General features: G+C 39.3%; 2 protein-coding genes across 2 annotated transcripts in view; both read left to right on the top strand.

Moving 5' to 3' along the window:
• Positions 1–14,070: 14,070 nt before the first annotated feature.
• Positions 14,071–18,550, top strand: LOC125488852. The gene is made up of 2 exons (XM_048622478.1): positions 14,071–15,026; positions 17,775–18,550. The coding sequence occupies exons 1-2, from the start codon at positions 14,231–14,233 to the stop codon at positions 17,786–17,788; spliced, it is 810 nt and encodes a 269-aa protein (XP_048478435.1). The 5' UTR covers positions 14,071–14,230; the 3' UTR covers positions 17,789–18,550.
• A 4,892-nt stretch (positions 18,551–23,442) lies between these two features.
• The window catches only part of LOC105393289 (calmodulin-A), a 153,705-nt gene continuing 149,627 nt past the window's right edge, over positions 23,443–27,520 (top strand). Inside the window, exon 1 of the mRNA XM_048622476.1 lies at positions 23,443–23,747. Within this exon, the coding sequence (XP_048478433.1) occupies positions 23,709–23,747 (39 nt within the window). The 5' untranslated portion in view covers positions 23,443–23,708. The remainder of the gene's footprint in view (positions 23,748–27,520) is intronic.

The raw sequence follows: 27,520 nt of genomic DNA, 5'->3' as shown, positions 1-27,520 counted from the left end.
ATCTTAAGTGTCATGACACATCGGCAGATTCCAGCTTTGAGTCTTTTCTTTTCTCGGCTGTGAGCAAAGTGAATCCCACCGGCGAGTGTTCAACCTAAAAGCACTGAGCTAATTCCTGATTTCGTGAAAGTCGCTGTTGCTATACCATACCGCTTCACAAGTTACCGAATTTATTATGATCCTACTGTCGGGTGATCATGATCGGAGTGTCATCGCGGTTTCTGAGTGGCACCATATTAGCTGTCTTCCTTATGTCCCAGTGGATTGTGAGTGTGTATCCGAGCTCTTTGTTGAAAAATGCGTGAACCTCCTACGCAGCAGAGCTGTCTACTAGTTGTGTATCGAATAAATCGAGTAACGGTGCTCTTGCACGAGACGACTACCTTTTGGTAAAATTATAACTTCCACTATTCTGGGAACATGCATATACCTACTGTGTACTGAGTATCACATCACGTGTAGCCGCAGCCCTACTCAATGTACGGGGCTAGATAATAAACAATGGCAGTCGTCATTAAATTTCTATGAATTTCGAAGGTCATCATTTGGAGCACAATCCAAAGGGTGAAAGTACTTATTCATGCCTAAACAGCTTCTCTAATGAAAATGTATTTTTAATTCGATTCTGGCGCAAACGTTTCATAACTATTTTTCAACACTGTATCTGCTGAAACTACTTAGACTGACTGGTTAAGATGCAGACGTGCCGTTTTCACAATTCCATTTTGAGTAATCCTCAACTGTTTTATGGATCTTTCAGTTAGTTACGTAACTAGTTACCAAGTAAAAAAAAAAAAAAAATACTTGTGTCATGCTCGTACTCTCATCTCATTTAGGAGCTCTCTGGCCTCTAGCTAAAACTGGTATATATATCTACTAAGCTAGTACAGAGTTATAACCGGGCAGCGGTGACATGGTAGCTGCTTGATTTATTAGAGTTTGCTGAAAACTTTCTAAATAAGTAATAATTATTAGTCATAATATTAACTCTTCGCAGTTCTTTCAGAATGCAATACCAGGTCGCTGAAGTAGGTAACCTTCCTTAGCTGGACAACAACAAGCCTTTTTGTTTTAAAGAGTGTCACAGTTATTCGCCGTTCCACTGTCATATCGATGTCCAAGGACCTTTTCTTGGGTATAGCTAACTACCTAAGTTTACCTATAGATAGCCGCAAGCTATCTGCTGTTGGCGAACTGTCAGTTCTGATTGATAAGTCAGGCTCGAGGTGGCTCGTCCAACTGTCCATGTTCCCGCCACCATGATAGTTGCTTCCACAGATTAGAGAGTCTATGTTGGCTGGCGTTGCATCAGGTCTGATCAGGTACAACTAACATCTTTACGTACCATCTTTATTTAATCGAGCTGTTTTATTTTGTTTTATCTAGGTTGACTTAATGGTTTCATAATCGAACCTACAACAATGTAAGTAGGTACCTACCTACGTACCTTTGAAGTTGCAACAAGGCGAAGCCTTAAGGTTTTGGCCGAGACCTGCCCTTAGTGTTGACGAACATACCTAAAGGTGTCCTTGCTAATGTTTTTCATATGAAGTACTGAACATTTTACTTATCCTGGTGGCATGACTGATCATTTACTTACCCAGCTAAGACATGTTAGCCGGGTTTCATTTATGAACTATTACAATTGTTAGTGTTGTGTTAATCAATCTTTATTAATTGATGTCATCTACCAAGGAATGCTGCCAGAGCTCATAATATTCACACATGATGATACAGAATGATAGTAGCCCACAAAATCGGTGCAAAGGCTTATAAAATAACTTTCCTTCCTAGTAGGACTGCACAGGAACTCGTTAACCGCCGAGTTAGTTAGAATACAAAATTAGACTGTGTGTTACTTGTCAATCTAGAATAGGAATATAGTGACCTGCATCATGTTTTGAAAAACTGAATACTTAGTTATCCGCCAGTGTCACAGCCTTCATCTAATCTTTTCCAGTAGCTGATGAGGCTGAGATATTTAGTAAAATTATCTTCCCTTCAAGCACCACTCCTCGTTCCAAGGACTAGATGCCGCGCCAGGTGTTGCAGGCCGTGTCGTCGTACAGGGCTGACTGAGCAGGTCCACGAGGCTCCAGGGTCGGCTGCTGCATTTCTGAGGTCAGTCCAGAATTACATACCCTAGTCAGCATGTGCTGACCTGAGCCCCAGCGGCCTGGATCGATATTCTACATTTTACAGCTTTTAAATATTGTTGCAAAGTATTTCACTGGTTCCATCCATTCGGCTAGTGTATGTTAAAAATATTGCCTTGACAATAACAAGATTTTGATCAATAATTACTTATAAGTATTGCTTTCGAAGAGGCACTGTGTGTATCCATATGTATAAATACCTACCCATATGTATAGGTACATACCTTCCATAACTTTCTGACAAGTCAGGAATAATAAGGAAGTACTTAAGTCTTATGTATACTTATACCTTTCTTTTTAGTATATCTATTACCTAGAAATCTATGCATTATAAATTTATAGATTCAAATATTTATCTACTGATATACTCATCAGTAGCTTATGGGTCACAGTTGGTTTTCTCTCCACCATGCGATAATAAACACATCTCACAATGTTTAACTAGGTTTCAGATAGGCTCAGACTACATAATAGACGCATTTTTCCTGAAATAAAAATGACATATTATGTATCTAGCCTATCTGAAACCTAGTCATTTCTGCATGGTGATATTACAACTGAGGCGCGCGGGCGACTCACTCTATTTATATAGGCACCCGCACCTTGCAAATTAAAGGTGTAGAGAAAAATGGACTTTATTTAACTGTCACTGTGACCCTTATGATGCCGAACACGGAGAAAGTCGAAACGCCATATCTCACAATGTTTAACTAGGTTTCAGATAGGCTAGATACATAATATGTCATTTTTATTTCAGGAAAAATGCGTCTATAAGTAGAAATAAAAACTAAATAAATCGTAAGCTCCATCGAAAATATTACCTACTGTAGGTCAACTACCGATTATGACATCATCATACGGAGCTACGATACGACTTGATACGAGGAAATGATACAAAATACCTATGGACTCAGAAAACCAAAGTGTGTTTTTACAAGATAAACTTTCCCTAGATATTTATTGAAACACACGCGTGTCTGGGGGGTCACTCTACATATAAGGAATAGCATAATGGAGCATGCTGGAATCATTAGATAGACTATAGTTTAGGTTTAATTTCTTAATTTAAGTTATATTTTTAAGTTAACTACCAAAAGACAAGCCAAGATCTTTGTGTTTTACTACAATAACTTCAATATAAAAATCAACGAACGAACAAACAAGACTTATTACAACTTCGAGGAAGTAAATCTGCAGCGCTAACCAGAACTCTATCTCATTGTGTTAAGCTGCGTAGGGACCGGCCCAACGAACGCCCAACGATGGATACTGACAGTTAGCGTCAATTCACACGTACCACAACCACACCACGTCGCAGCGACATAATGTGGTCAAGCTGTGGTTACGTGTGAATAGTGTGACAGCGACTTTTTGCAGTTGCGTTGTGGCAGCGACAAAATGTCGATGTGGTTGTGTTGTCGCTGTCGTTGCGATGTGGTAACCTCGTGGTCGTATGCATTTAATAGGGAGAGGAGGTGGCTGCGGTGCCGCTGCCGCCGCCGCGTGGCGGCGTTGCCGACGCGATGTGGTTGCGATGTGGTCGTATTACACAGGTGGTCGATGACAACGGCAAAATGTGGCACGTGTGAATTGGATTATTCATTTTCAATACAAAATATACGCCCGACCACACGGCGTGGTTGTGGTGTGGTTGGGGCTGTGGTGTGGTTGTGGTACGTCTGAATTGACCCTTACTCTCATACTATTTTGACACATTTGAACTTACAACCTGACAAAATCGTACGAAAATAACTGTCACCTATCGATAGATAGAGTTATTGAAACTGGCAATTATAGAGCTTCCACTATGTTACTGTATTTTTGACGTTTCCTTATGTCTGGTATGTAAAGTTGGTTTTCCTTTGCAGTCGTCAAATATGTATGGGATTTCGAATGTCAAAAAACCAATAATATAATGGACAGAGTATAGAGAGTAACCCCTTCCTGTTCTGAAATAGTTCAAATGGATTATGGATAATGCCGCGGCATTACAATGTAATGCGGTGTGTTCGTGAACTCGCATATTGATGCCTGGTTGTTATTCTGAGGGAAAATCTCCCTAATGGGAACATATATGTATGTTTCAGTCGTTGTGAACCGTGAAGAATGTATGAATATATACGTATTTTACAAGTCTCTACTGAAAAGTAGCTACCTGCCTGAAAATAAAACAGTTTTTATAGGGTTCGAGGTTGGTACTTTTCTGTTATCAATTTGTCAGCTAGGTACATAGGATGATAGATTTATCATTTTTAATTATTCAAATTCGAGAGTCGACGCAGGTTTTTTTAAAGGCTTTTATTTAGTTAATTAAAGTTATGGCTAGACATAAAATTCCTATGATACTAGGTATATACTAGCTAGATCAAAAGACATAATATTAAGTTAGTCAAAGCACCGGATTAAATTAAAGTTACTTATCAAGTTTAAAAGCACTCGCCGGCTCATAAATTTAACTCCAAATCTTTACGTAAGTACCCGTTTTAAGTTAATTTCAAATATTGGACATTTCTGCGCAAATAAATCAAAGTTATAATCGTAGACTAATTCAAGCTGAAGCCTCTTGGAGCTTACCTCGGTAATTAAGATCTTAATTGACTTTGCACGTTGTTCGGCGTGTGAAGACGTAAATCTAGAATTCTGGGACATTGCGTCGAAATATCCTCCAAATTGCTGGCCAACAGTCGCTCGACATAATCTTCCCATTTAGTCAAATGCGATAGATATTTTTGCATTCGAATACAGGTTTGTTAGATTGGTAGATAGATTGCCGGAAACTATAAAAGTTTACGTTTTCTCGTATACAAAGTGGCGCCTCTAGCGGAAACTATCATGCTACTTTTGACAGATAATGTATGCAGATGACAGAAGAAAACGTAAACTTTCATAGTTTTCAAAAATTGCACAACCTGTACTAGACGTGCAGTGATCAAGATCCAAGGTACATAAATTCACGTGTTTTAATTTCAATTCCATGTTAAATTCATACAATACTTTGACAAATACCATCACAGTTAGAAAATTGTCATATGAGCTGTAAGTACCTAGACAATAGCTAAAACTAAATCTAAAAACCGGATTTCGGGTTAGAATAGCTTAATACATAAGGCCATAAGTACATATTAGCGCCACAGTCGGGAACAGAAGGAATGTTTCCAATGGAATCTTCTAGCTAGACTCGCTTCTCAGTTCTTAGCGCGACAAAAAGCGCTTCTATTTCAATGGGAAAAGATTGATTTTCCAGTGTTAACTGTAGCAGGTAGGTATAGGTCGTAATAAGTCCCTCGGTAATTCTCAAGATGGCGAAGTTGGCTGTACTTTGGTAACGTTTATTTAATTTCGGCGCCATTAACCTATTTTTGGTTCAATCCATCCACATTTTTCCGGAAAGATTAACCATTTTCATTACAGCAATGACTTGGTATGTTTCTTTAGCCATATCTATTATCCATCTTTGATAGGTCATTCATAGGTATAAGTATTAGCCAGCTAGCCAGTATGAGAATAATTAAGCCTGTTTCCCAATTTTCAGTCTCAAAGTTCGTTCGTTACAGCTATTCGGGTGTGACGTTGTCTTGAACTTGTAACATAACCATAATAATTCATAAGTAGCTTACATACATTTCTCACCGTGGAAGTCGAGTCACGAACAAGTGGGAAGTGTACGACTATAAGACCAAGAGTATGATATATCGCACCCTTAGTAGGTGATATAGGGGCACAACTCCAAAATATGAGGTTTAGAGATTCGAGGACTATATCAGCAGTAGGGCATGCAATACCGGTAATATTTTCAATACCGGTATTGAGTTTCGGTATTAGAACTCAATACCGGGATCCCGGTATTAATACTGGTATTAGACTTCATTGTTATAAATGGATATATATAATATTTTGTTTAAAGGTCGTATAGGGCAAAATACAACAAGAAAAAGCAATCAAATTCTGTATTATGTAATATTTTTTACGAGAATTGAGTATTAGAGTTAAAATTTTAGAACTCATGGACAACAAGTAGGTTTCCAAAGTCCAAAAACCGCATGTAACGGTTGAAAACAAGTGCACTTTCATAGTATGTAGGAGCAAAAGGCTAACTATATATTAATCGCTTGATTTATAGCCTTAAAAATGTCCGGTTCCGGTATTACTTCAATACCGGTATTAACTTTCAATACCGGTATTGAAAAAAGCGTGGATTTTGTCCGGGATCCCGGTATTACGCAATACCGGTATTGCGGTATTGCATGCCCTAATCAACAGTATACATATACCTACAGTTATTGTTGGTTTTGTGGGTGTTTTTAATAAAAAGTCTCAGAATTTTTGTGTTGTGCCTTTACATCTACAACTTTAGCTACTTGTGATGTGATATTCTATAGTAATGTTATCACTAAAATCAACCTATTCCAGGCAATTTTTTATTCTATTATACCTATATAATATTTATATTATAAATAAAATCTACCTAAAAACGGTCAAAACTAGACTCTTATTGGCGTAATTACAACATGCTCTCTCGCCACCTTTGAAAACAACATTACAACAAGACAACAACAATTCAAACAAAATTACAACAAGACACCCATTTGTTGACACAAACAGTTCTTACACTGAATATAACGACCCTCCAGGCCCCTGTTACTCAGTGTAAAAGTTAAACTTTGGGTTCCGCTCATCTGGCATAATCTTTATTGACCAAAATTCATTTCGCATAACTCGTATGGTCTAAACTTTTTTGGCCGAACCATCACTTTGCCAAGACTTATGTGGCATAAGGCTCGTTTCGTCTAAAACTCTTTAGGCACAATCTTTAAACACCTAAGTTTCGTTTGCTCAAATTTATGTTCGTCTATACCTATGTATAATCTTGTTTATCCTAATGTTATCTTAATAAATAATATATTAAGAATGTAGTAAATGTACAAATTGTGGTATTTTTCTCCTACATCCCGAAAATCACGATATTGTATGATCAAAAAATCGAAAGTTAACGACCAATATAATTATTACAAACCCCATGAGATCGAAACCTAAAAATAGGTACGACGACGAGCAAAGCGAGGAGGAGCGTGTTAGGTGCACATGTTCATCAAAACCATAGCGGAGCGCAGCGAAGCGGAGCGGATCGTTTTCCAAACAGCGGAAACAATACAAGGCACCAGTTTGCGCTATGTAGGGAGACGCTCCGTCAAAGTTAAAGCCAAACGAATGTTATTACTTTGTATAAACCTATGCCATAGCATTATTAGGCTATTCAAGATTTGGCCATACCATTATTAGGCTAAACAATGTTATGCGAAATAACTTTTTACTAAACGAGATTTATGCCATACGATTTTCGGCGTAACGAGACTTTGACCAAACGTTACTATGCAATACGAGATTAGGCAAAAAAATCTTATGCCAAAAAAGGTAGAACCGAGACGGGTTCCGCTCATCTGGCATAATCTTTATTGATCAAAACTCATTTCGCATAACTCGTATGGTCTAAACTTTTTTGGCCGAACCATCACTTTGCCAAGACTTATGTGGCATAAGGCTCGTTTCGTCTAAAACTCTTTAGGCACAATCTTTAAACACCTAAGTTTCGTTTGCTCAAATTTATGTTCGTCTATACCTATGTATAATCTTGTTTCCCTAATGTTATTTTAATAAATAATATATTAAGTATGTAGTAAATGTACAAATTGTGGTATTTTTCTCCTAGTTACATCCCAAAAATCACGATATTGTATGATCAAAAAATCGAAAGTTAACGACCAATATAATTATTACAAACCCCATGAGATCGAAACCTAAAAATAGGTGCGACGACGAGCAAAGCGAGGAGGAGCGTGTTAGGTGCACATGTTCATCAAAACCAAAGCGGAGCGCAGCGAAGCGGAGCGGAGCGTTTTCCAAACAGCGGAAACAATACAAGGCACCAGTTTGCGCTATGTAGGGAGACGCTCCGTCAAAGTTAAAGCCAAACGAATATTATTACTTTGTATAAACCTATGCCATAGCATTATTAGGCTATTCAAGATTTGGCCATACCATTATTAGGCTAAACAATGTTATGCGAAATAACTTTTTACTAAACGAGATTTATGCCATACGATTTTCGGCGTAACGAGACTTTGACCAAACGTTACTATGCAATACGAGATTAGGCAAAAAAATCTTATACCAAAAAAGGTAGAACCGTCAGAGACACATCCAACATATAGAGAGCTCATTACAACAATAGCCGCCGCTATTACATATAAATAGTGTTACTATAATACTTACTAAAAATAGAGGCATATTTACAAGAGGCATTCTTATTAAAAATAAAGGCATATTTACAAGGGCAAGCATTTTTTTCTGAATATTATATTAAAAATTTACTTGTGATTGATTTCAGAAAGGCACGGTCGAAATAGAAATGGATGAATCCGCCACTGTACAAAAACGTTTGTAATTTCCATGGGATTTGATGGCCCTTGAGTAATGTATACTTGTATAGGTACTTATAGATGTCTTGTGCAATGGGCCATTTGCTAGAAATTAAAACAAAACGATAATAATTATTTTATTATTTCTGAATGCCGTTATCGTCGTCTCATCATCTAGGGGACATACGAGATGATCAGAATAATCTGTGCTCAGCCTTCGTCTTAAGTAACTACATGCGTAGTTTTTATAGTCTTAATAATAACAATACTATCCTAGACAGATAGAACTAAAGATTTACTCCGCTATCACATTATTTTGCTAGTATTCCTTATGGACTTGTAGTATTATTTATTTGTTTGCAAGTTGTGATTGTGCTCGCAGCGAAGAGATAACAAATTAAAGAATGCCGTTTGTCTTCTCTAGGAATTCCTCAGAGGACAAAAATTTGTTCTAACACTAATAAATATTGCAAAGATTTTTTTTTAAATATTTAAGTAGAAAATACATATATTTTGAACGTTATTTCAAGAATAATGTATGTAGGTAGTTAAGCACTTAAACGATAGAAAGTAATATAAATAAATGTATAAGTGTGGCTAATTAATAGCACTCGGCCTTTTAACTTTAAAAGTAAGATGTTAATAATAATAATAATAAAGCGGCAGGGCAGCTTGTGGCGAGCTGTTGGGCATTAGCGACCCCACCCACCCGATGCCGGGGAGAACCCCTGTTCCTCATCTCTGGCTTGCCTTTATTGGTTGTCCAGAGTGAACACTGACGAGGAACAGGATCTCCCACCTCTTGCTTGCCTTCATTGGCTGGCTTGAGTGGTGTACCGCTAGAGCAGAAATGCTCGGAGGAAGGAAGTATATCCAATCCAGTAAGTGCTTGTAGGGGTCTTGACCGGCATCCGCGATTGCTCTGAGAGCCTTGGTATACCTCTCCACCCTCAGCACCTCATGCCATGTTGCCCCCTTGTTGCTACGTCACTGTAATGTGTTAGCGACTGTTTTGGGGGGCCCATTTAATGTGTGTGCGAGTCACCCCCTGCCTTTTTATCCGTATGTGAAACATATAGGTCCAGGCAGGGGCCATAGTCCTTCCATAGTCCCAGATACCCAGTCCATTTAGCACCCCATTCCATAACCCTATATTCGTTTTCTCCATATCCTACAATAGTCCTGCACTCACCGGGGATTTTCCTTGGGTTTACTTCTATAGTCTAAACAGGGAAAATCGTCGGTTGGTGTCACATTTCATATAGATTAATGTTGTCAAACGGGCCTCTACATGTTGGCTTCGGCCCCATGCACGCCTTCCAAATGGCCGGGACCCCATGGTCCCGAGATGGTAAAGACACAACATAATAATAATAAATATTTATTTTCAGACCACATAGTCCATAGTAAGTGTTAGTAATAATGAATCTTAATACTAGGTTAGGCTAAATACAAACACATTAAAATATATTTATTTACACACCCTATTTTGAAACACTGAGTACTGATCCTACCCTGTTCCAGTTAAGTACTTGGACCCAGTGTCTCAAGATAGGGCCATCCACCCTCTCGGCAATCACCCTCAGGAGGCTGTTGTCGCTGGCCCGCACTCTGCCCAGCAGAGACGCTGTTCGCTTCCGGATAATGGCGTAAAAGTCATCCGTGCGCTCGGCTGCGAACATGCCTGACGCGCTGCAGTAGCGGGGCAGCCCCATCATCATCCTGAAGGTGTTATTATATTGAACGCGCAGGGCGCTGAAAGCCTTCTGAGTATAGTTAGTCCAGAGGCTGCTTGTATACACTGATTGACAATAAGCTTTGAATAAGGTAACCTTCACCTGCTTAGAGCAATACGCAAACCTTCGGAAACCTTAATGGCCCTAAATGATAGGGTTCTCTGAGTGCTGTTAACCACAGAGGAAAATACATAGTTAGCTTGAATAATGTTGCTAACTAGTTTTTAAATGTAGGTAGGTATATTCTACAAAGTTACTTAGGGCTGATTTTCCAATAGTCACATAAAAGTTATCTGAGGAATAATTCTGATGCTGTCACATTTTAATGTTTGTATTAGACAGTGACAGCAACAATTTTATTCCTCAGATAACATTTATCTGACCATTGAAAAATCAGCCCCTACATTTTAATTAGATAGAATGTCAAACAAGAAGTAAAACCATCCACTTATAATAAATTCCACTAAAACCAAATTACAATCTAAATAAAATCCATATTCAGTTGAATTGATTATGGTTTTACGAATGTATGATATGATTACAAATTTATTATAACAGCCACTCCAGGTACTATATAAGTATAATGTATAAAATATACATTGTTCCCAGATAGAATAATAGGCTTAAGGGCTCAATTAAATCAGCAATATCATTATTATTATGAGAGTAAATGTATTATTTTGAAGTGATCGTTGTAAGAGGATCTGTTTTCGTCATTTCAAGCCCCTGAATTCCAGTCTGGGAACATTTTCAGCAGAAGATTTTCAATTTATTTTGGTATCATGGGTATTCCCTTGTGATTGGACCTTCCTCGGATATAGAAATATAAGCTTGTGAAATATAATATCTAAAAAAGTTGGTATTTTTTGGTATTTTTGTTATAACTTATTAGTTCACATACAGTGTCTGAATATAAAATAGTGTTAAGATCGGTGTAACCTAAGTCTATGGGTGTAATACGCACAGTTATGGTCGAAGCACGCACAGTACAATATATCTATGGGTTTGTCTATGAGTAAATATATAAAAAAATATGAACTTACATTTCAATATTCATGACATCTTTTTTTTGTGGAACTAGATTATTTTGAAGTGAGTTTGTCAATTATTTTATAGCCTGCTTTTGAAAGATACAGCTTTTCCGTACTCAGCTGGATTTGACATAAAGCATGTATACATTTATAAAAAAATGAATTTTCCTCACAGGATAAACTGCGCCGAAAGATAAGAGGAAGAAAATAATTTATGATCCACGAGCCTTGTTGGACATAGCCCTTGGGACAACTTTACAGGCCATATGATATATTGGGAGACCGAAATATCTATTAAGAGACAGTAAAACGATATGAACAGCTTTCATAAAGAAGACTCGATGCCATGTAGTATCATGAAAATGAAAAATATAATATTATTATTATGATGTGCTATGATGCTACGATACTATACTGCTACGAACGGCTACGAAAATGCTACGAACTTTTACTACGCCAACACATATTTAATATGGCTACTAACTTGCGAAACATTGATACATTGATTTAAAAAAATCCACTATCTCATTCATAACAGAACACAAAATATAATATTATTATAAACAACATAGATACAGCGATAACCTTTGATAGATTTAATCATAATGATGTTATTGTATAGGTACCTATAGTTAAGTACCTTCATTTTATGAATAAGCATCTTTTAAGACTTACTTAAAATCTGCTTAGTTTAGTCCCGCTTGTGCAAAAAATTACCAGCCCTAAAAGGGAGTGCCAAAAAACCGATACGTTACTTATTTAGGGAGTCAGACAATGACTTCCGCAATCTGTCTTCATAAAGAGAGTTCTCTGAGACATATATAAACATCGTTTCGTAAATATAATAAGCACCTAGTAAATTGATGCCACAAAGTAGGTGGTGGTAGGGAGGTGGTGCTGTATTGGTAAATAAGTACCTACATAATAGTTAGGGGTTTTGGTATTATAACTTACTAGCTGTTCCCGCGCGCTTCGCTTCGCCTTAAAAAAAATTCCCGTGGGAATTCCGGGATAAAAAGTAGCCTATCTTCTTTCCCAGGGTCTAGACCATATGTATACCAAATATCATTCAAATCCGTTCTGTAGTTTTCGCATGAAAGAGTAACAGACAGACAGACAGACAGAAACAGTTACTTTCGCATTTATAATATTAGTTAGGATTAGGATTATAAGCCCTTAAATTAATAAGAATTTATCGGTTTCAAAGTAACAAATATGAGGGTAATAAGTACAACTTTGATAAGTAATAGTAACCTACATTTACGCTTAACCTAATGCTGTAATTGAGAGACCTCTTGCCAAATGTTACGCAACTTGTATGGATCTGACACATGTCTGACAGGCGAGCGACGCAGCTTATGTCTCAGTGGTGGTACAGTGCCACAAACTTATCTGTTCCGGTGACAGCTCACGTAAATATGTAATATTTCTTCATTCTATAAGATTTTAAGTTTACCAGTAGTGGTAATTCGCTCTTGTAGTTTCAATAAACCCATCTAATCTATATCAATATATAATTCATTACTAAATAATGAGATATGGATCAATTTAGTTCGCTCTCACCGGAACAGATAAGTTTGTGGCACTGTATGGTAGCTGGACTTGATATTTCGTCAAGCAATAGGGTGAGTAGGCCCACTACTGTCACTAAAATAAAAGTTGCTGACATACTCGTATTATGCTGACTATCGCTGACGGTCAGGGAGACTATCTGGCGGAGGTACCTTATTGGAACGTCGACCCTGCTCAAGTGGGGTCGCGATCGTTTGATCCATCGGGGTGTTATTTAGGTTACGTAAGTGTTTTTTTCCGGATTACACGTTGTTTGATAGGTGTTAGGAAATAAGTATGATATTTTCCATCTTTTTTTTACTTAATTACTGGAATGAACCTTTTGCGTCCCGTAGTCGAGATATCACGCAAAACATAAAAGAAAATCTATTTTGTACATGGATTTCAATTCAACCGGTTAAGGCGTCTAACTTTCGCATTTAACTTAATAATTAAAGTAAATAATCCTGTAATAAGTAGTAGGTAGTAAGTGCATTACAAGTTAGGTATAAATCCAGAAATTTGTTAATGTTCTTTTTTTTTTTATTAATTAGTCTATAGTGCGACAAACTTATCTGTTCCGGTGACAGTTAACTAAAAAGATCCATATCTCATTATTTACAAATAATTTATACATTGTTATAGATTACATGGGTTTATTAAAACCGCAAGAGCAAATTACCACTATACCATTTTCCAGGAGCAAAGACATGGGTGACACTTTAAAATTTTCCATTTAACGCATGAATACTATTGCAAAATCTGTCATTTTATTGACAATGACCACGGATAATATATATTTCTAGAGTACGCACTTTGGTAAAATGGAACGTACTAGAGATGCGACACATCAAAGTCGACATTCTGAAATCGATTAAAATTTATACAAAATTAGAATTTTTACAACATTGTATTATACAGGTTTTCCGAAAAGTCAACGTTATCCGTTAAATGGCTGATAGGCCAGCTCAGGAGTGGCAGGATATCGTAATATGACCTTAGTAAAAATTCGATAGTTTTCGAGATACTGACACTTTTATAAAAGAGAATGGCCAAATCTGACCCGCTTTGCAGCCACTAACCAAATCTAATTTTCAGTGATAAAAGTGTTCTAAATGAGGGAAAAAGATTTTAAATATATAACAACATTTTATGAGGGAAAATCTAGTACAGTACTGATATGTATATGATAAGGTTGTATGCGTGCTGCGCCACGCATGTGTGTGTGACCATGAATAAAGATCGCCAGTGCGTCTATAGCAGTGTCGTGTTTCACTTGTCTGTCCCGTACTTATCAGTGGCACCGAGGATTAAAAACTACCCGCGTCTTCAGAATAAAAATGGCGAATTTTATTCTTGGACCAATTTCTACATTCGACCACCACGTGCAGGATTGGGCTACTTTCAAAAGCAAGTTCGACCAGTGGCTGATTGCCAATGGTGTGGAAGAACAGACAGACAAGACGGGCGCGAAGCGTCGCGCCATACTGCTCAGCGCACTCAGCGACAGCACGTACCAGTTGGCAAACAACCTCGTGCTTCCGAAAGACCTCGTCACAGCACCGTTCGAGGATATCGTCAAGGTATTAGACGTGCATTTCACGCCGAAGCGGTGCGGGTTTGCAGAACGCCACTACTTCTATTCGGCAGCGCAGCAGGCGGGCGAGTCGCACGCGCAGTGGGCCGCGCGGCTCAGGGGACTCGCAGCACACTGCAACTTCAAGGAGTTGGAAGAGGCGTTGCGAGACAAGTTCGTGATGGGGCTGCAGTCAGGACCGGAGAGGGAGAAGCTGTTCGCCATGGAGATCAGCGAGCTGACGCTGGCGAAGGCCGTGGACGTGGCGGAGAGCGTGCGGTGCGCGCGCGCGGCCGCCGCCAGCACGGCGCCCGGCGCCCGCGGCTCCTCCTCCGGGGACTCCGTGTTCAAGATGCAGCAGCGGGAGCCGCGCGGCGCCGCCGGCCCCGGCAAGGAGCAGTGCACCGTGTGTGGGCGACGTAGCCATAAGGCAAGCGAGTGCCGGTTCGCTTCATTTAAGTGTACAAAGTGCAAGGCCAAAGGTCATTTACGCCGGATGTGCAAATACGTAAACTTTGTAGGAACGGAGGAAACGTGCGAGGGCGATGATGATGATGATGGTAAGTTGCTCAGTATTCGTTGTAGTAACGGGGCGCCGATGGTCGAAACAGTTCGGTTTAATAATGTCGAATTAAAATGTGAGATAGACAGCGGTTCCTCAGTCACAGCAATTTCAGAAAAAAACCTATCATTCACATTTCGCCGACGTACCGCTCCGAGTAACAACAAAGAATCTTTTAAGTTATAACGGAACAAAGATAAAAAGTTTAGGTTTTATTCAGTTATCAGTTGAGTACTTGGGGAAAAATGAATATCTCGATGTTTACGTCATAGTGCAGGGCGGCTCGCCGCTACTCGGGCGAGACTTCATTTGTAAATTCCAATTGGAGCTTACTCCGACTATTAACTTTTGCCACTCCGACACTAATGAAGATTTAGAGTTAAACCAGTTAATTGCTCGGTTTCCGGACGTGTTTTGTGATAAACTCGGCTGTTTTAATAAATATAAAGTTAAACTTAGATTAAAAGACAATGCAAAACCAATATTCATGAAAGCGAGGCCCGTAGCGTTTGCTCTGAAACAAAAAATTGATAAGGAGATAAATAGATTGTTATCATTAGACGTGATAGCGCCGGTGGAGCAGTCGGAGTACGCGTCCCCCGTGGTGCCCGTGCTGAAGCGCGACGGCGAGGTGCGGCTGTGCGCCGACTACTCGCGCACCCTCAACCAGCAGCTGTTCATCGACAAGTACCCGCTGCCCATGGTGCAGGAGCTGTTCATGAACCTGCACGGCGGGGAACAGTTCTCCAAGCTGGATATGTCTTCCGCTTATGCGCAATTTCAAATTACAGACGATAATAATATCACGTCTATCAACACTCATAGAGGTCTATTTAAATACAAACGTCTTATTTTTGGACTCGCATCTGCTCCGGCTATTTTCCAAAGAGCATTAGAAAGTATTTTAGGTATTGATGGGGTCCTATGCTTCTTAGATGACATTCTTATCACCGGCAAGGACAGAGCCGAGCACATGAAACGGTTAGAAACAGTGTTACTCAGGTTCCAAGATGCTGGGTTAACTCTTCGACCGGACAAGTGTGAGTTTTTCCGGGACGAAATAACTTATCTAGGTCACGTAATAAGTAAGAACGGCATAAAAAAATCTAAAGATAAGGTTGAAGCTATTGCGAATGCACCGAAACCAACCAATGTAAATGAGTTACAGTCTTTTATTGGTTTGGTAAACTATTACCGTTGTTTCGTGCCCAATACTTCCGCTATATTAGCGCCATTATATGACCTACTTAAAAAAGAAGTAAAATGGTCGTGGTCATCGGAACAGGACAAGGCGTTTAACGAAATCAAAGCTAAACTTGCTTCAGAAAACGTGTTGGCTCATTTTCACCCAAACGCGAAAATAATATTAACGGTGGACGCGTCACCGAAAGGGTTAGGTGCTATTTTGTCACAAATTAGTACAGATGGGTATGAAAGGCCGATTTCTTATGCTTCGCGGACATTGAATTCAGCGGAGAAAAATTACTCCCAGATTCAGAAAGAGGCTACGGCCATCATATTTGGCGTACGCAAGTTCCATCAGTATTTATACGCCAGAGCCGAACCTTTTATTCTCCGTACCGATCACAAGCCGTTGGTATCGATATTCGGTTCGCGACACGGAGTGCCGGAAGTGTCCGCCAACAGGCTGCAACGATACGCATTGTTTTTGTCGTCCTACAATTACACTATTGAATACGTTCGAAGTGCAGACAACTGCGCGGACTTCTTAACTCGGGCGGTCAGTGACGTCACCGACAGTAAGGCTCCCAGTCGCGCGGACACCGCCGCGTATGTGAACTTCGTGGTAGATGGCTCGTTACCGATTACCCGCGATCAGCTGGCCGTAGAAACGCAAAACGACAGCTTATTAAAAAAGGTTATGCAATTTGTGCTTAACGGGTGGCCGCCGAAAGTAAATAACAGCGATATGAAACCATATTTTTTATGTAGGTTACAATTGGCTATTGAAAATGGTTGCTTACTCCGAGGTCATAAAGTTGTTATTCCTTCGTCGTTGCAGCAAAGAGTACTTAATGAGTTGCATGGCTCGCACTTAGGTATAGTTAAGTCGAAAGCCGAGGCAAGGTCAAAGTTTTGGTTCCCGGGAATAGATGCGGCCATTGAAAGGATGAGTAATAGTTGCAGGGTTTGTCTGAGTTCACCGCTGGTGTCGTGGCCATACCCAGACGGACCACTCAGTAGAATTCATCTTGATTTCTTGGGGCCAATATACGGTGATATGTACCTAGTTATTGTTGACGCATTTTCAAAGTGGGTGGAGTGCATTAATATGAAAAATAACATTACATCGGCAATGTTGATAAGCAAAATGAATGAGTACATGTCTAGGTTCGGGGTGCCAACCACCATCGTTACGGATAATGCAACTTCGTTTACTTCAGAACAGTTTGCTACGTTCTGTAGGCTTAATGGTATTCGTCATATCACGTCGCCGGCTTATCACCCCGCAAGTAATGGTCAGGCGGAAAGCAGTGTTAAAATTGTCAAGAAAGGGATAAAGTGTGCACTGCAGTTAGGTAGTAGTACAGGTAATGTGAATGATAGGCTACTTAAGTACTTATTCGACTACCGTAACTCCGTTCATTCGACCACGGGCCAGAGCCCCGCGAGCCTCATGCTGGGCCGGCCGCTCCGGTCGCGCCTCGACCTGCTGGCGCCGCCGCCGCAGCCATCGCCATCGTCACCGCCCTCCGCGCTCACTCACAAGGTGCTCGACACCCAGTGCTTACAGGCTAGACATTATGGAGGTATTGTAAGAAAAGACTTAGTAGTAAATGATAAAGTTTTATATAAGGTGTATTCAACCAATCAAAAATTTTGTTGGAAAAAAGGAACTATAGTTAGAAAAATTGGAAATATTTTGTTTATAATTAAAGACTCTGAGACCGGAAGTGAGGTGAAAAGACATAAAAATCAGATCATTATATTCAAAGGAAATCCAGAGGGTCATAACCATGAGATACTTGAATTAGAGAATGTCGGAAACAGGAGGGGAGAGGAAGGAAGCGGAGAGCAGCCTGATGAGACAGTGGCCGCCACCCCCGAGTCACCGGCCAGCCCGGCCCGCGGCGACGAGACACCGGCCAGCCCGGCCCGCAGCGCCGAGACACCGCCGGCCAGCCCGGCCCGCAGCGCCGAGACTCCGCCGGCCAGCCCGGCCCGCAGCGCGCCCGCGCCCGGCCCGGCCACGAGCGCGCCGCCTGGCGACGCCGCGCAGCCCGACACTACACCCACTGACGACCAGCAGAGTTACACCCGGTCACACAACTCTCCGCAGTCTCACCAAACAAGAATGAACCTTAGGGACATTCCTAAAGTAAATTATAGGAGGTTTTTCTAGTTAGTTAGTTGTTCTCGTATGTAAGTTAACTTGAAAGTATTTACTATACTTCCTGTAATATTGGTGGAGGGATGATATGTATATGATAAGGTTGTATGCGTGCTGCGCCACGCATGTGTGTGTGACCATGAATAAAGATCGCCAGTGCGTCTATAGCAGTGTCGTGTTTCACTTGTCTGTCCCGTACTTATCAAGTACAAACACTTGGTCTTTCAGCATCTATATCTTCGTTCTCCCATGCCTGTATACGAATAATTTCATATTTATATTAATCTATGGAGTATATACAAATCGATAGGTTCAAGTCGATAGGATTTCACTCTCGGACATCTCTAGAACTGTCAAACTCAAAACGTCCCACACATCATAAGCTCTGGAAAATGGTATACGGGCAAACTTAAAATCTTATAGAATTAAGAAATATTAGACATTTATGTGAGCTGTCACCGGAACAGATAAGTTTGTGGCACTATATGTGTTTTCCCATTGCTGGGCAAAGACCTCCCCTTTAATTTTCCACTCATCCCGATCCAATGTTCTTAGTATACAGAATTTTCTACTGTGGGTTTTTTAATTTAATCTACCCGTGAATAGTGTTTAGTTTAGTAAATTATTACCTTAATTTCTTATGTAGCGCCCCAAATTAAATTAATTGACAAATGAAGGTCACTTTACTACCTTCACTACCTTGTAAGGGAAATTTTCCCTTTTATTAGCATGGGAGTAATATATGTCCATTTCAGTGAATATTTTTTCAGTTCTACATGATATATTCACGATCAACCGATGTGGGTTCTCCCAATGGACCGGTGACAACATCGGTAGTCACGGAAGATATGGGTGTCCAACTATAAAAGAAAGAATAATAATTTTCAGATATGGCACACTTCTATTATTCTATTCTATTCTCTGTGGGGTAAAGTTAAAGTTTAGAGTCAGGAGTCAGTAAACTAGTCAAACGCCTTATAAATATGTTAAATTAAACACCCGTTAATAGTGTTTTAATTTTCTTATGGCGACACCATTATAAATCGGCAGGTATCTATAAAAAATAATTCCTCTACCTCTAGAGTACTTAATGGTAATTTAGCTTGGATTATGCACTAAACGGAACAGAATCCTGGTCGCCCTCAGGGCGCCCGGCGACGTGACCCGCATTCCTCATCTCATCACTCCTGCAACCTTCCACTGACCTTCAGACTCATGTAGCATCCACGAGCATGTACGAGGAACTCAGTTGTTTTAGACTTTTATTGCCGTGGAGACTACTGTAATTCACAAAGGAACTTTAAGATAATGTCGGCATTAAATGTATTGCTGCCTTGTTTTGACAGTATCCGAACAGAAAGAGACATACATAGATTTACTGCCGTCATTTTCCGGCACTCGGCAAAAGACAGGCACACAGTCAATTCATACTTTAAAAAAATTGCCTATTGATGGCAACTTAACCATTTCAAAGCCATAGCTGAAATGAATTCAAATTCCTGTAAATATACAGAAGATTATACCAATTGAGTGATAGCGTTTCTACAGCCGCTCCTTAACTTTGCAAAGGACAAACTATTCATTTGCGAGACAAACACTAAGGACATTAAATAGTTATTGTCCATAAACAGCGAGGGCGGTGTCACACGGGCTGAATTCGATTTACACCTCGAGGCACTCTAGCTTTACGAAGTACGAAGTTTTGGAGCCGGTGGAGGCGCGGGCACTCTAAGCTTCGCAATACGAGATTTCGAAGCGATGGTGGACTAACCTATAATCTAATAACTCTATCTCGTAATAACCTGAATAACTTTCTCCAATAAACATATACCTCATTTTTTTCCCAGAGCCAATTTGCTAATGCTAAGAAAACGATATTAAATACGAATACTGGTTGATTCTTTAAAAAGAAGTATTTCAAGACACACTGAGAGTGTAACATAAACTCCCCCGTGTGTCGCGACAGTATGAAGTCACTGGGTGCGGCTACTCTTCATATTAATTACAATTAGCAAACTAAACAATACTCGACCCAGATGCCGCGCAACAAAGCTTCAATTTAAACAATGGCGTGCGGCAATTTGTCCACAATTCCTGGAAAAGTCAATTTCTTACTTGAAGTTATGAAATGAAACATTTTCATTACCACAAAGAGTTTAAAAGGAGTCGCAATGGAATTGTAAGAATGTCAAGAATATACCTTAGGTATTCTCTCAGGAATATAGGTAGGTACTAGAAATTCCTAGCGTCTAAAGCATTTACTAATAGCATTGTTGATTGAAGCTTAGTGCTTCTAGGAAACGGGGCTTTATGTTTAAACTAAATGGTTTAAGGTAATGGATGTAGTTGGTCTATTTCGTAGAGGAAATGGCTAACGTATAGTTGGTCGCCCTGAGGCTTTCCTTTGGGCAGTTATAAATGATTATGACCATGTAATGTTTCACCAACACCAAAAATAAAGAAAAAGATTTCCAACTTTTATTCGCGCATAGGATAGTGGAATAGGATTAAAGGACTTGTTTGGTATTCACTAAATTAATGTCTGTGGTTTTCATGTACATATAGCTGTCTCGCTCTATTGCTCTCTCTCTCTCTCACACATCGTCTGTGTCAACGTAACATTAAGCTCCACATAAATTAATTAATTAAAAATAGAAAGACATCAACTAAAGTTCTCCTAACTACATTTTATGTACCAGTGCAATATCAGTAACGTGTGCAAATAAACGATAAATCCATAAAAAGCTGTTTCAATCATATACAGGACTTATTAAGCAAGGTAGGAAACCTATATCTTTGGAAAGTGATTAAATTGATTGGATATTATAGGTACTAACTAGAATTATTAGGGTAAAACAGACTTAAACCTATAAAAGAAAAGATCTATGCAAATCTTTTTGAGTGCTTAATAAGTTTTGTCATACATACATTTACAGAGTGACTTCCAAGGTCGCAACCGCTTGTTAGTCTATCTACAGGGTGAGATAACTCTATCTACAGGGTGAGAATTTATCCGTGCCCTATAATAAAAAAAATGCGGTATACTTTGCCTCTCGTAGGACCCTTTGAAAGGGTCCAGCCAGACTCGTCCCATTCCACACTCGACCCGGCCACACTCGACCCGAATTTCATTATTTCGATAAGGTTCATTTTTGTTTGTATTTTTTTTCTTATCGCAAAGTACAGTCGGCAGAAAATGTTTATGGATTTCTTAATTGATTGCATATAAAGTGATTATCACTTAAATTTAAGAAATATGTTGACTAAACTAGCCTAAGTTTGACCTCAGTAACAGAGAGAGGTAGTTTACCCTTCTCATTGTTTTAGCCTGAAATAAACGGGTTATCGATAACAATGGTCAAGATTTGGATGGCCTGCATCCATCTCTTTCGCGCACTTACTTGTATTGTAATTTATACATTTGATAAGCAAGGGCTACTGCGAAGTAATTATAATTTTATAAACAGCAAACGGATTTTATAAAAAGGATTTTATACATATTTCATTGAAAAGATATTTTGTGTAACTGTGATTTTAGCACACATAATTATTAATAGTTACTTATTTTGTTAATATTTATTATTACTTATTACGTTTATAATTCAAAACATGTGTTACCTACTAATAAGGTTTATAGAAAATGATAAATAAATGATTAAAAGTACAAATTATTACTTTTCTTTGAATTAATCAGCACATAAAACACCTAACTATAATTTCAGTAAAAAAACTCTTGTGGCTGACAGTACATTTCATACATTTCAACAAAAGTACCTAGACCTTATCGTATTTTAGAAATTCGGGTCGAGTTTGGCCGGGTCGAGTGTGGAATGGGACGAGTCTGGCTGGACCCGTTTGAAACACTTGATAAATACGGCACTCAAACATACAGTGACGCGACGTAAGTACCCTTGTATTTTGAAATATTTATTTTATTTTATTTGGTGTTGCCAACAGTTTAGTTTATTTCAGTTGTCTATCTTTTCGCATTCATTTATAAATTTTTCCACTGTCTAACGTCTATCTAGAATTCTAGATACTATGCTTGATCCTAAGGGCACTTTCAAAATTTACATAAAGTCTCAAGTAAAATCTCATTTTTCTATTTCGTCTGGGTCCTTAGGCAACATGATATACTAAAATGAAGATTAAATCTTAAACAGAATTATTAAACTACACTGAACTATCCTTCTTGACCTATTGCACTGGAGATTTGATGTATGCCATAAAACGATGCAGATGAACCATAATTAATTAGGTATTTATTAGTAAAACTAAGTCAGAAAATAACTATCATAACAACATAAATTAAGTACAAACCTATTACATTAAAACAAAGATTAGCTGTGGCTTGTTTCAGATGTTTTATTTAGTGAAAAGCTCCCTAACTATCACTTTCTTATTGAATACTCTGAAAGTGAAAGTCTCATGCCAGCGAAAGATTAATTTATGTTTCTGCAAGTAAGCATTTATTCGCAATCATTGGCATATGCGAACTTTTCCGACCCCCCCGTCAATGTCTGCCAATTCGTACGAAATTGTCCTTTCCAGCGTCCGCCCGACAACTTCTATACGACTAATGGCTACTATCGGCCGTGTACTAATGCCCACGGCTTCCACACAACCTTGCCAACGACTTTGCCTGGTACCACAACTGACGAACCGAAAAAAAACGACTGCTTACTCTCAGATAGCGTACAATACGTTATCACCGCAGTCGTGGAAATGTGAACGAGAGCAAAAGCAGCAATGAAGGCCGATGTATGTAAAGAAACGGTTTGTAAACGAATGCCCGCGACTTTATCGGTAGAAGAACAAATTCAATTCATCCTGAATCCATCTCCCGTGCGAGCCAACCAGACTTGAGAACGAAAGGGATAGATAGACATCGTACAAAATGTTAACAAAGCATTAACTGCAATTTGTTTCTTATTCGTATCAGGCTGAAGACAGGTTTTAGGGGGTGGGTTTCTGCGCATAAGTCCTTTCAGCCCGCGCACCCAATTTGTCCTTACCGCCCTGGAGTTCCACCGATACGGGGTCCCTATCAGTTGCGAATGTACCGTCCGAAGCACCGCGCGCCTCTCACACACATCACCAAACATCACATTTATACACAACACATTATATACACATATTTGCAAACGCCAACTCTACACTACTAAACAAAACATTTACGAATTTGTATCATCAACAAAAGTGCAAAAACATTCTGTCCCAGTTTCAGTGCTAATAAACATTTTGATACTAAAACATTACCTTGGTGTCTGCCTGCCTATTGAAGGCAGTTTTTATTTTTGAAGTGCAAGTTTAGGCCCGAAAATCAACATGAAAACTTCGTCGTTTTCCCTCCGAGTGATGAGAAGGGTGAGTTTTTTTTCAATCTTGTGAAACCAGCCAGTGTGCCTGGAGGTTGTGTGAAACGAGGTGGGATGGAAGTGATGGGAGTGTAACAGGTTGCATTCTGAAGCAGTAGGCTCCCCGCTCCACAGGTAGCGTGATGTTCACGCTGTATTGACTGACGACTGCCCGTTTTAGCCACACCCTTGCACTGTTATTTTTTATAATTTTGGCTAGTTTTTGCGACTGATTAAGGTTATGTTATGACTCGGTCTAGTGATTTATTTCTTAGTTTATCACTCATTTTGTTATCTTACTAACAGATTCGGTAAAGTATTAAGTAGTAAGTAAATGAAATGTTTTCTAGTGGTTGATATGACAAATATTGATGGCACGTTGCCTTTCAACATAAAATATGAAATGTCTGAAAATCTTTAGATATATTATACGAATACAGTATCAATATTAGACTATAGTATATTGTAAAAAGGTATGGTTAACATGTAAATTTTCATAATTTGTGTAAATAGTCTAGTTTAAAGAATAGTTGAGTCAGGTCTATGTAGGTTGCACTCAATGTGCCCGACCCTGACACATATTCAGGACCCTTTGACATTAATAGTAAATAGGTAACAGGTAACGGAATTTACTAAAATTAGTTTATATGTTATTTGTCATGGTTCTTAATAAAAAATATGTAATAATCTTGTTTAATTGTCTGATTTAAATGAGATTTACTGCGGGTTTCACAACTCTCACTACTCGTACTTACATCAGCAGAACAGAACTTAAGCATGGAATGCTGTGCTGTTATTTGGCTGATTTGTCATTAAATAATTAAAAACAATTTGTGATTTTCCTAACTCATTTTATTGGTTTTAAAAGTCCTACTTATATCTCATAAACCACGAGCGCTGCAACAACCATCTATATAGATGCTGTGGCCAATGATGATAACTTATATCTAGTTCTTAGCTTCAGACTGAAGCCTAGATGTCAGGGTCAAGGTCAGATCGCGGTCACCTGTAACACCCTGTAGATCCTAAAGGGTGTCAAAGTTCTGACAGAGACAGATTGCCGACCGAAAACTGCCGATTCAGTGGTGCGAAACAATCATAACGCGAATTTACACATTTTCTTTGTCGAAAGCTTAGATTAACAATATTATAAGAAGTTGTTCTTGGATCCTCAGAGTAGTATTTCCTGTGTTTTTGTATCTGACACACCATCTAATTCATATATTGATAATCTAAGGTCGAAAGAGACGGTTTTATTTTTGCCGTAAAGAAACATAATTTCGGTACGTCAAGATAATAACCCACCTACTAGTGAGTAACTAGTCGTTATTACACATGTTATTCTCATTAAAATACAGGGTGTTAGTTCCAGCGTTTGTTATGTACATGTGTCATTTTACACCTTTGAAGACGAGGGTCCTTTGTGCTCTCGTCACCTCAAATACAGAGCCTTCTGTTTGCGTCAACCACGGTGTCGGGACGTCACACTTGTTATGTAAACAAGGTGTTATTATTTATACGTCATTGCGATGTGGTAACCACGTCGTCGTGTGCAGTTAATACGGAGAACAGGTTGCCGCGGTGCCGCCGCCGCGTGGCGGCGTTGCCGTTGCGATGTGGTTGCGTTGTGGTTGCGATGTGGTTGCGTTGTGGTTGCGTTGTGGTTGCGATGTGGTTGCGATGTGGTTGCGATGTGGTCGTATTACACAGGTGGTCGATAACAACGGCAAAATGTGGCACGTGTGAATTGGATTATTCATTGTCAATACAAAATATACGCCCGACCACATCGCGTGGTTGTGGTGTGGTTGTGGCTGTGGTGTGGTTGTGGTACGTCTGAATTGACCCTTATTTTTCATTTTAATTTCACGCCTAAATTAAACCAAGGTACTAGGTACTTTGATGAATATCTTCGTAGGATTGAGTATAACTTAATTCAGAACGTCGTGACACTCATGCAACTCATGTTTGCAACTTGCAATCTGTGTCATAGTTGGAGGGCCTGTATTGAGTTTGGCTTGCTACTCGTGCTTGCAGTGGTGTAAATGTCGCAGCCGGATCGTATAATCCGCCGTATTACATTACGGCTGGCCGCATTACAACACAGGGCCGCTTTGTAATGCGGCGTATCAACGTTTAGCCGGATTGTCATTTCAATACGTTCTTCAATACGGCGGCCCACGTTTAGCCGCATCGTACTTCTACTGAATTGTAGGGTAACCATGTCCATACTAAGCATGACATTACAGGTGAAGGAATTTTGTAATCATAATAGAGTAAATATATCATATGGACTTCCAAGTATCAAAATACTGTTCATGGGTACTACTCGGATTGTAGGATCTTCGGAATTATTATTCTTCATCATCAACATCACTTCTGGACGTAGGCCTCTCCCAAAGCACGCCACTGGATGCGATCTACAGCTTTCCACATCCAATCATAACCAGCCACCTTTCGCAAGTCGTCACCCCATCTAGCCTGAGGGCGTCCCACACTACGTTTGCCTCGTCGCAGTCTCTTCAAGATCAAAAAACCTTTGCCGGCCACATTTATATTTTTTGACCCAGTAGTATTATCTGGAAATCCGCCGACCAGCAAAATCCATGGTCACTTTAGCTGATTGATGTGCGTTATAACTTTTGTACGTTTTTCACTGTACCGCATTGATCGGAATATTTCTATTGAAATTATTTAATTTCACGTGAAAATTGTTCTTGAAGTACTGTTTACTAGCATATTTAACACGATTTCTTCGTTTTAATCATCATCAAATATCTGTATCCAACGCCATTATTGTTGTTATGTCAAGCAGCGCCACGAGTGTTAAAAATCAAAACTAAAATCTTTCAATGCGGCGGCTAATCTCTCGCCGTATTACATAACGGCCAGCCGTATTGAATGACGTATGATGTCGAATACAATCCGGCGCATTTTCATTCAGCCGTATTCAATACGGCTAAACGTTGATCCGCCGCATTACAAAGCGGCCCTGTCTTGTAATGCGGCTAGGCGTGATGTAATACGGCGGGTTATACGATCCGGCTACGACATAAACATATAAATAGTAATTAATACACATGACTAATTAATACTCACGCTCATGATTCGTAAGTAATATTTATATATGCACCCTTTTGTATACAAATGTTCCAAAAGTGGTATAGTTAGACGAAAAGAAAAAAAAACTCAATTGAAACTATGATGGTCACGTAACTTTTTTTTACCTACTAGGCATAAACAATTGCAAAAAAAAATATGTTATTTTCCAAACGTCGTAAAACAAAAATTGTTCAGATTGACCCCCTGAACAAGGCCTCGAATCACCCCGTTTCGGCTTATACCACTTTTGCCTCATATTTACATAATAATATGTTTCATCATTTACCCATTTAGCGTTACCAGACGTAGTACCTACCTACATTTTATTTTATTGCTCTCAAGTTCTCATATTCTTTGATAACTTCGCAATGTACTTACATTACCTGAAGAGAACGTAATGAATAATTTATTTCTGACGACGGGCAGCTTTTTCCTGATATAAAAGTAATATTTTGAGGCTCTTAGACTTTAGGTAAATTTACTAGGTTTAAATTAAAATACACCGGTGTTATGCATGCAAAAACTACGCCAGTGGTTCCAGCTGAGCAGTGACGGCACTTGTAGAAAAATAAGGTGTTATCGAGGGGCGTTTGTTTGCCTCACACGGTACAGTGGGCTAAACCAATATTGATGGCGAATGATAGATTGTTTCAATTGATTTCATGATTAGTTATTGTATAA

This window comes from Plutella xylostella, chromosome 8 (assembly GCF_932276165.1).
Source record: "Plutella xylostella chromosome 8, ilPluXylo3.1, whole genome shotgun sequence".
Taxonomy (NCBI): Eukaryota; Metazoa; Arthropoda; class Insecta; order Lepidoptera; family Plutellidae; genus Plutella; species Plutella xylostella.
The sequence above is the reverse complement of the archived record's forward strand: the minus strand, read 5'-3'. Positions and strand labels throughout refer to the sequence as shown.

Excerpts from the sequence above, each read along its gene's own strand:
- LOC125488852 (XM_048622478.1), top strand. The coding sequence starts at position 14,231 with ATGGCGAATTTTATTCTTGGACCAATTTCTACATTCGACCACCACGTG.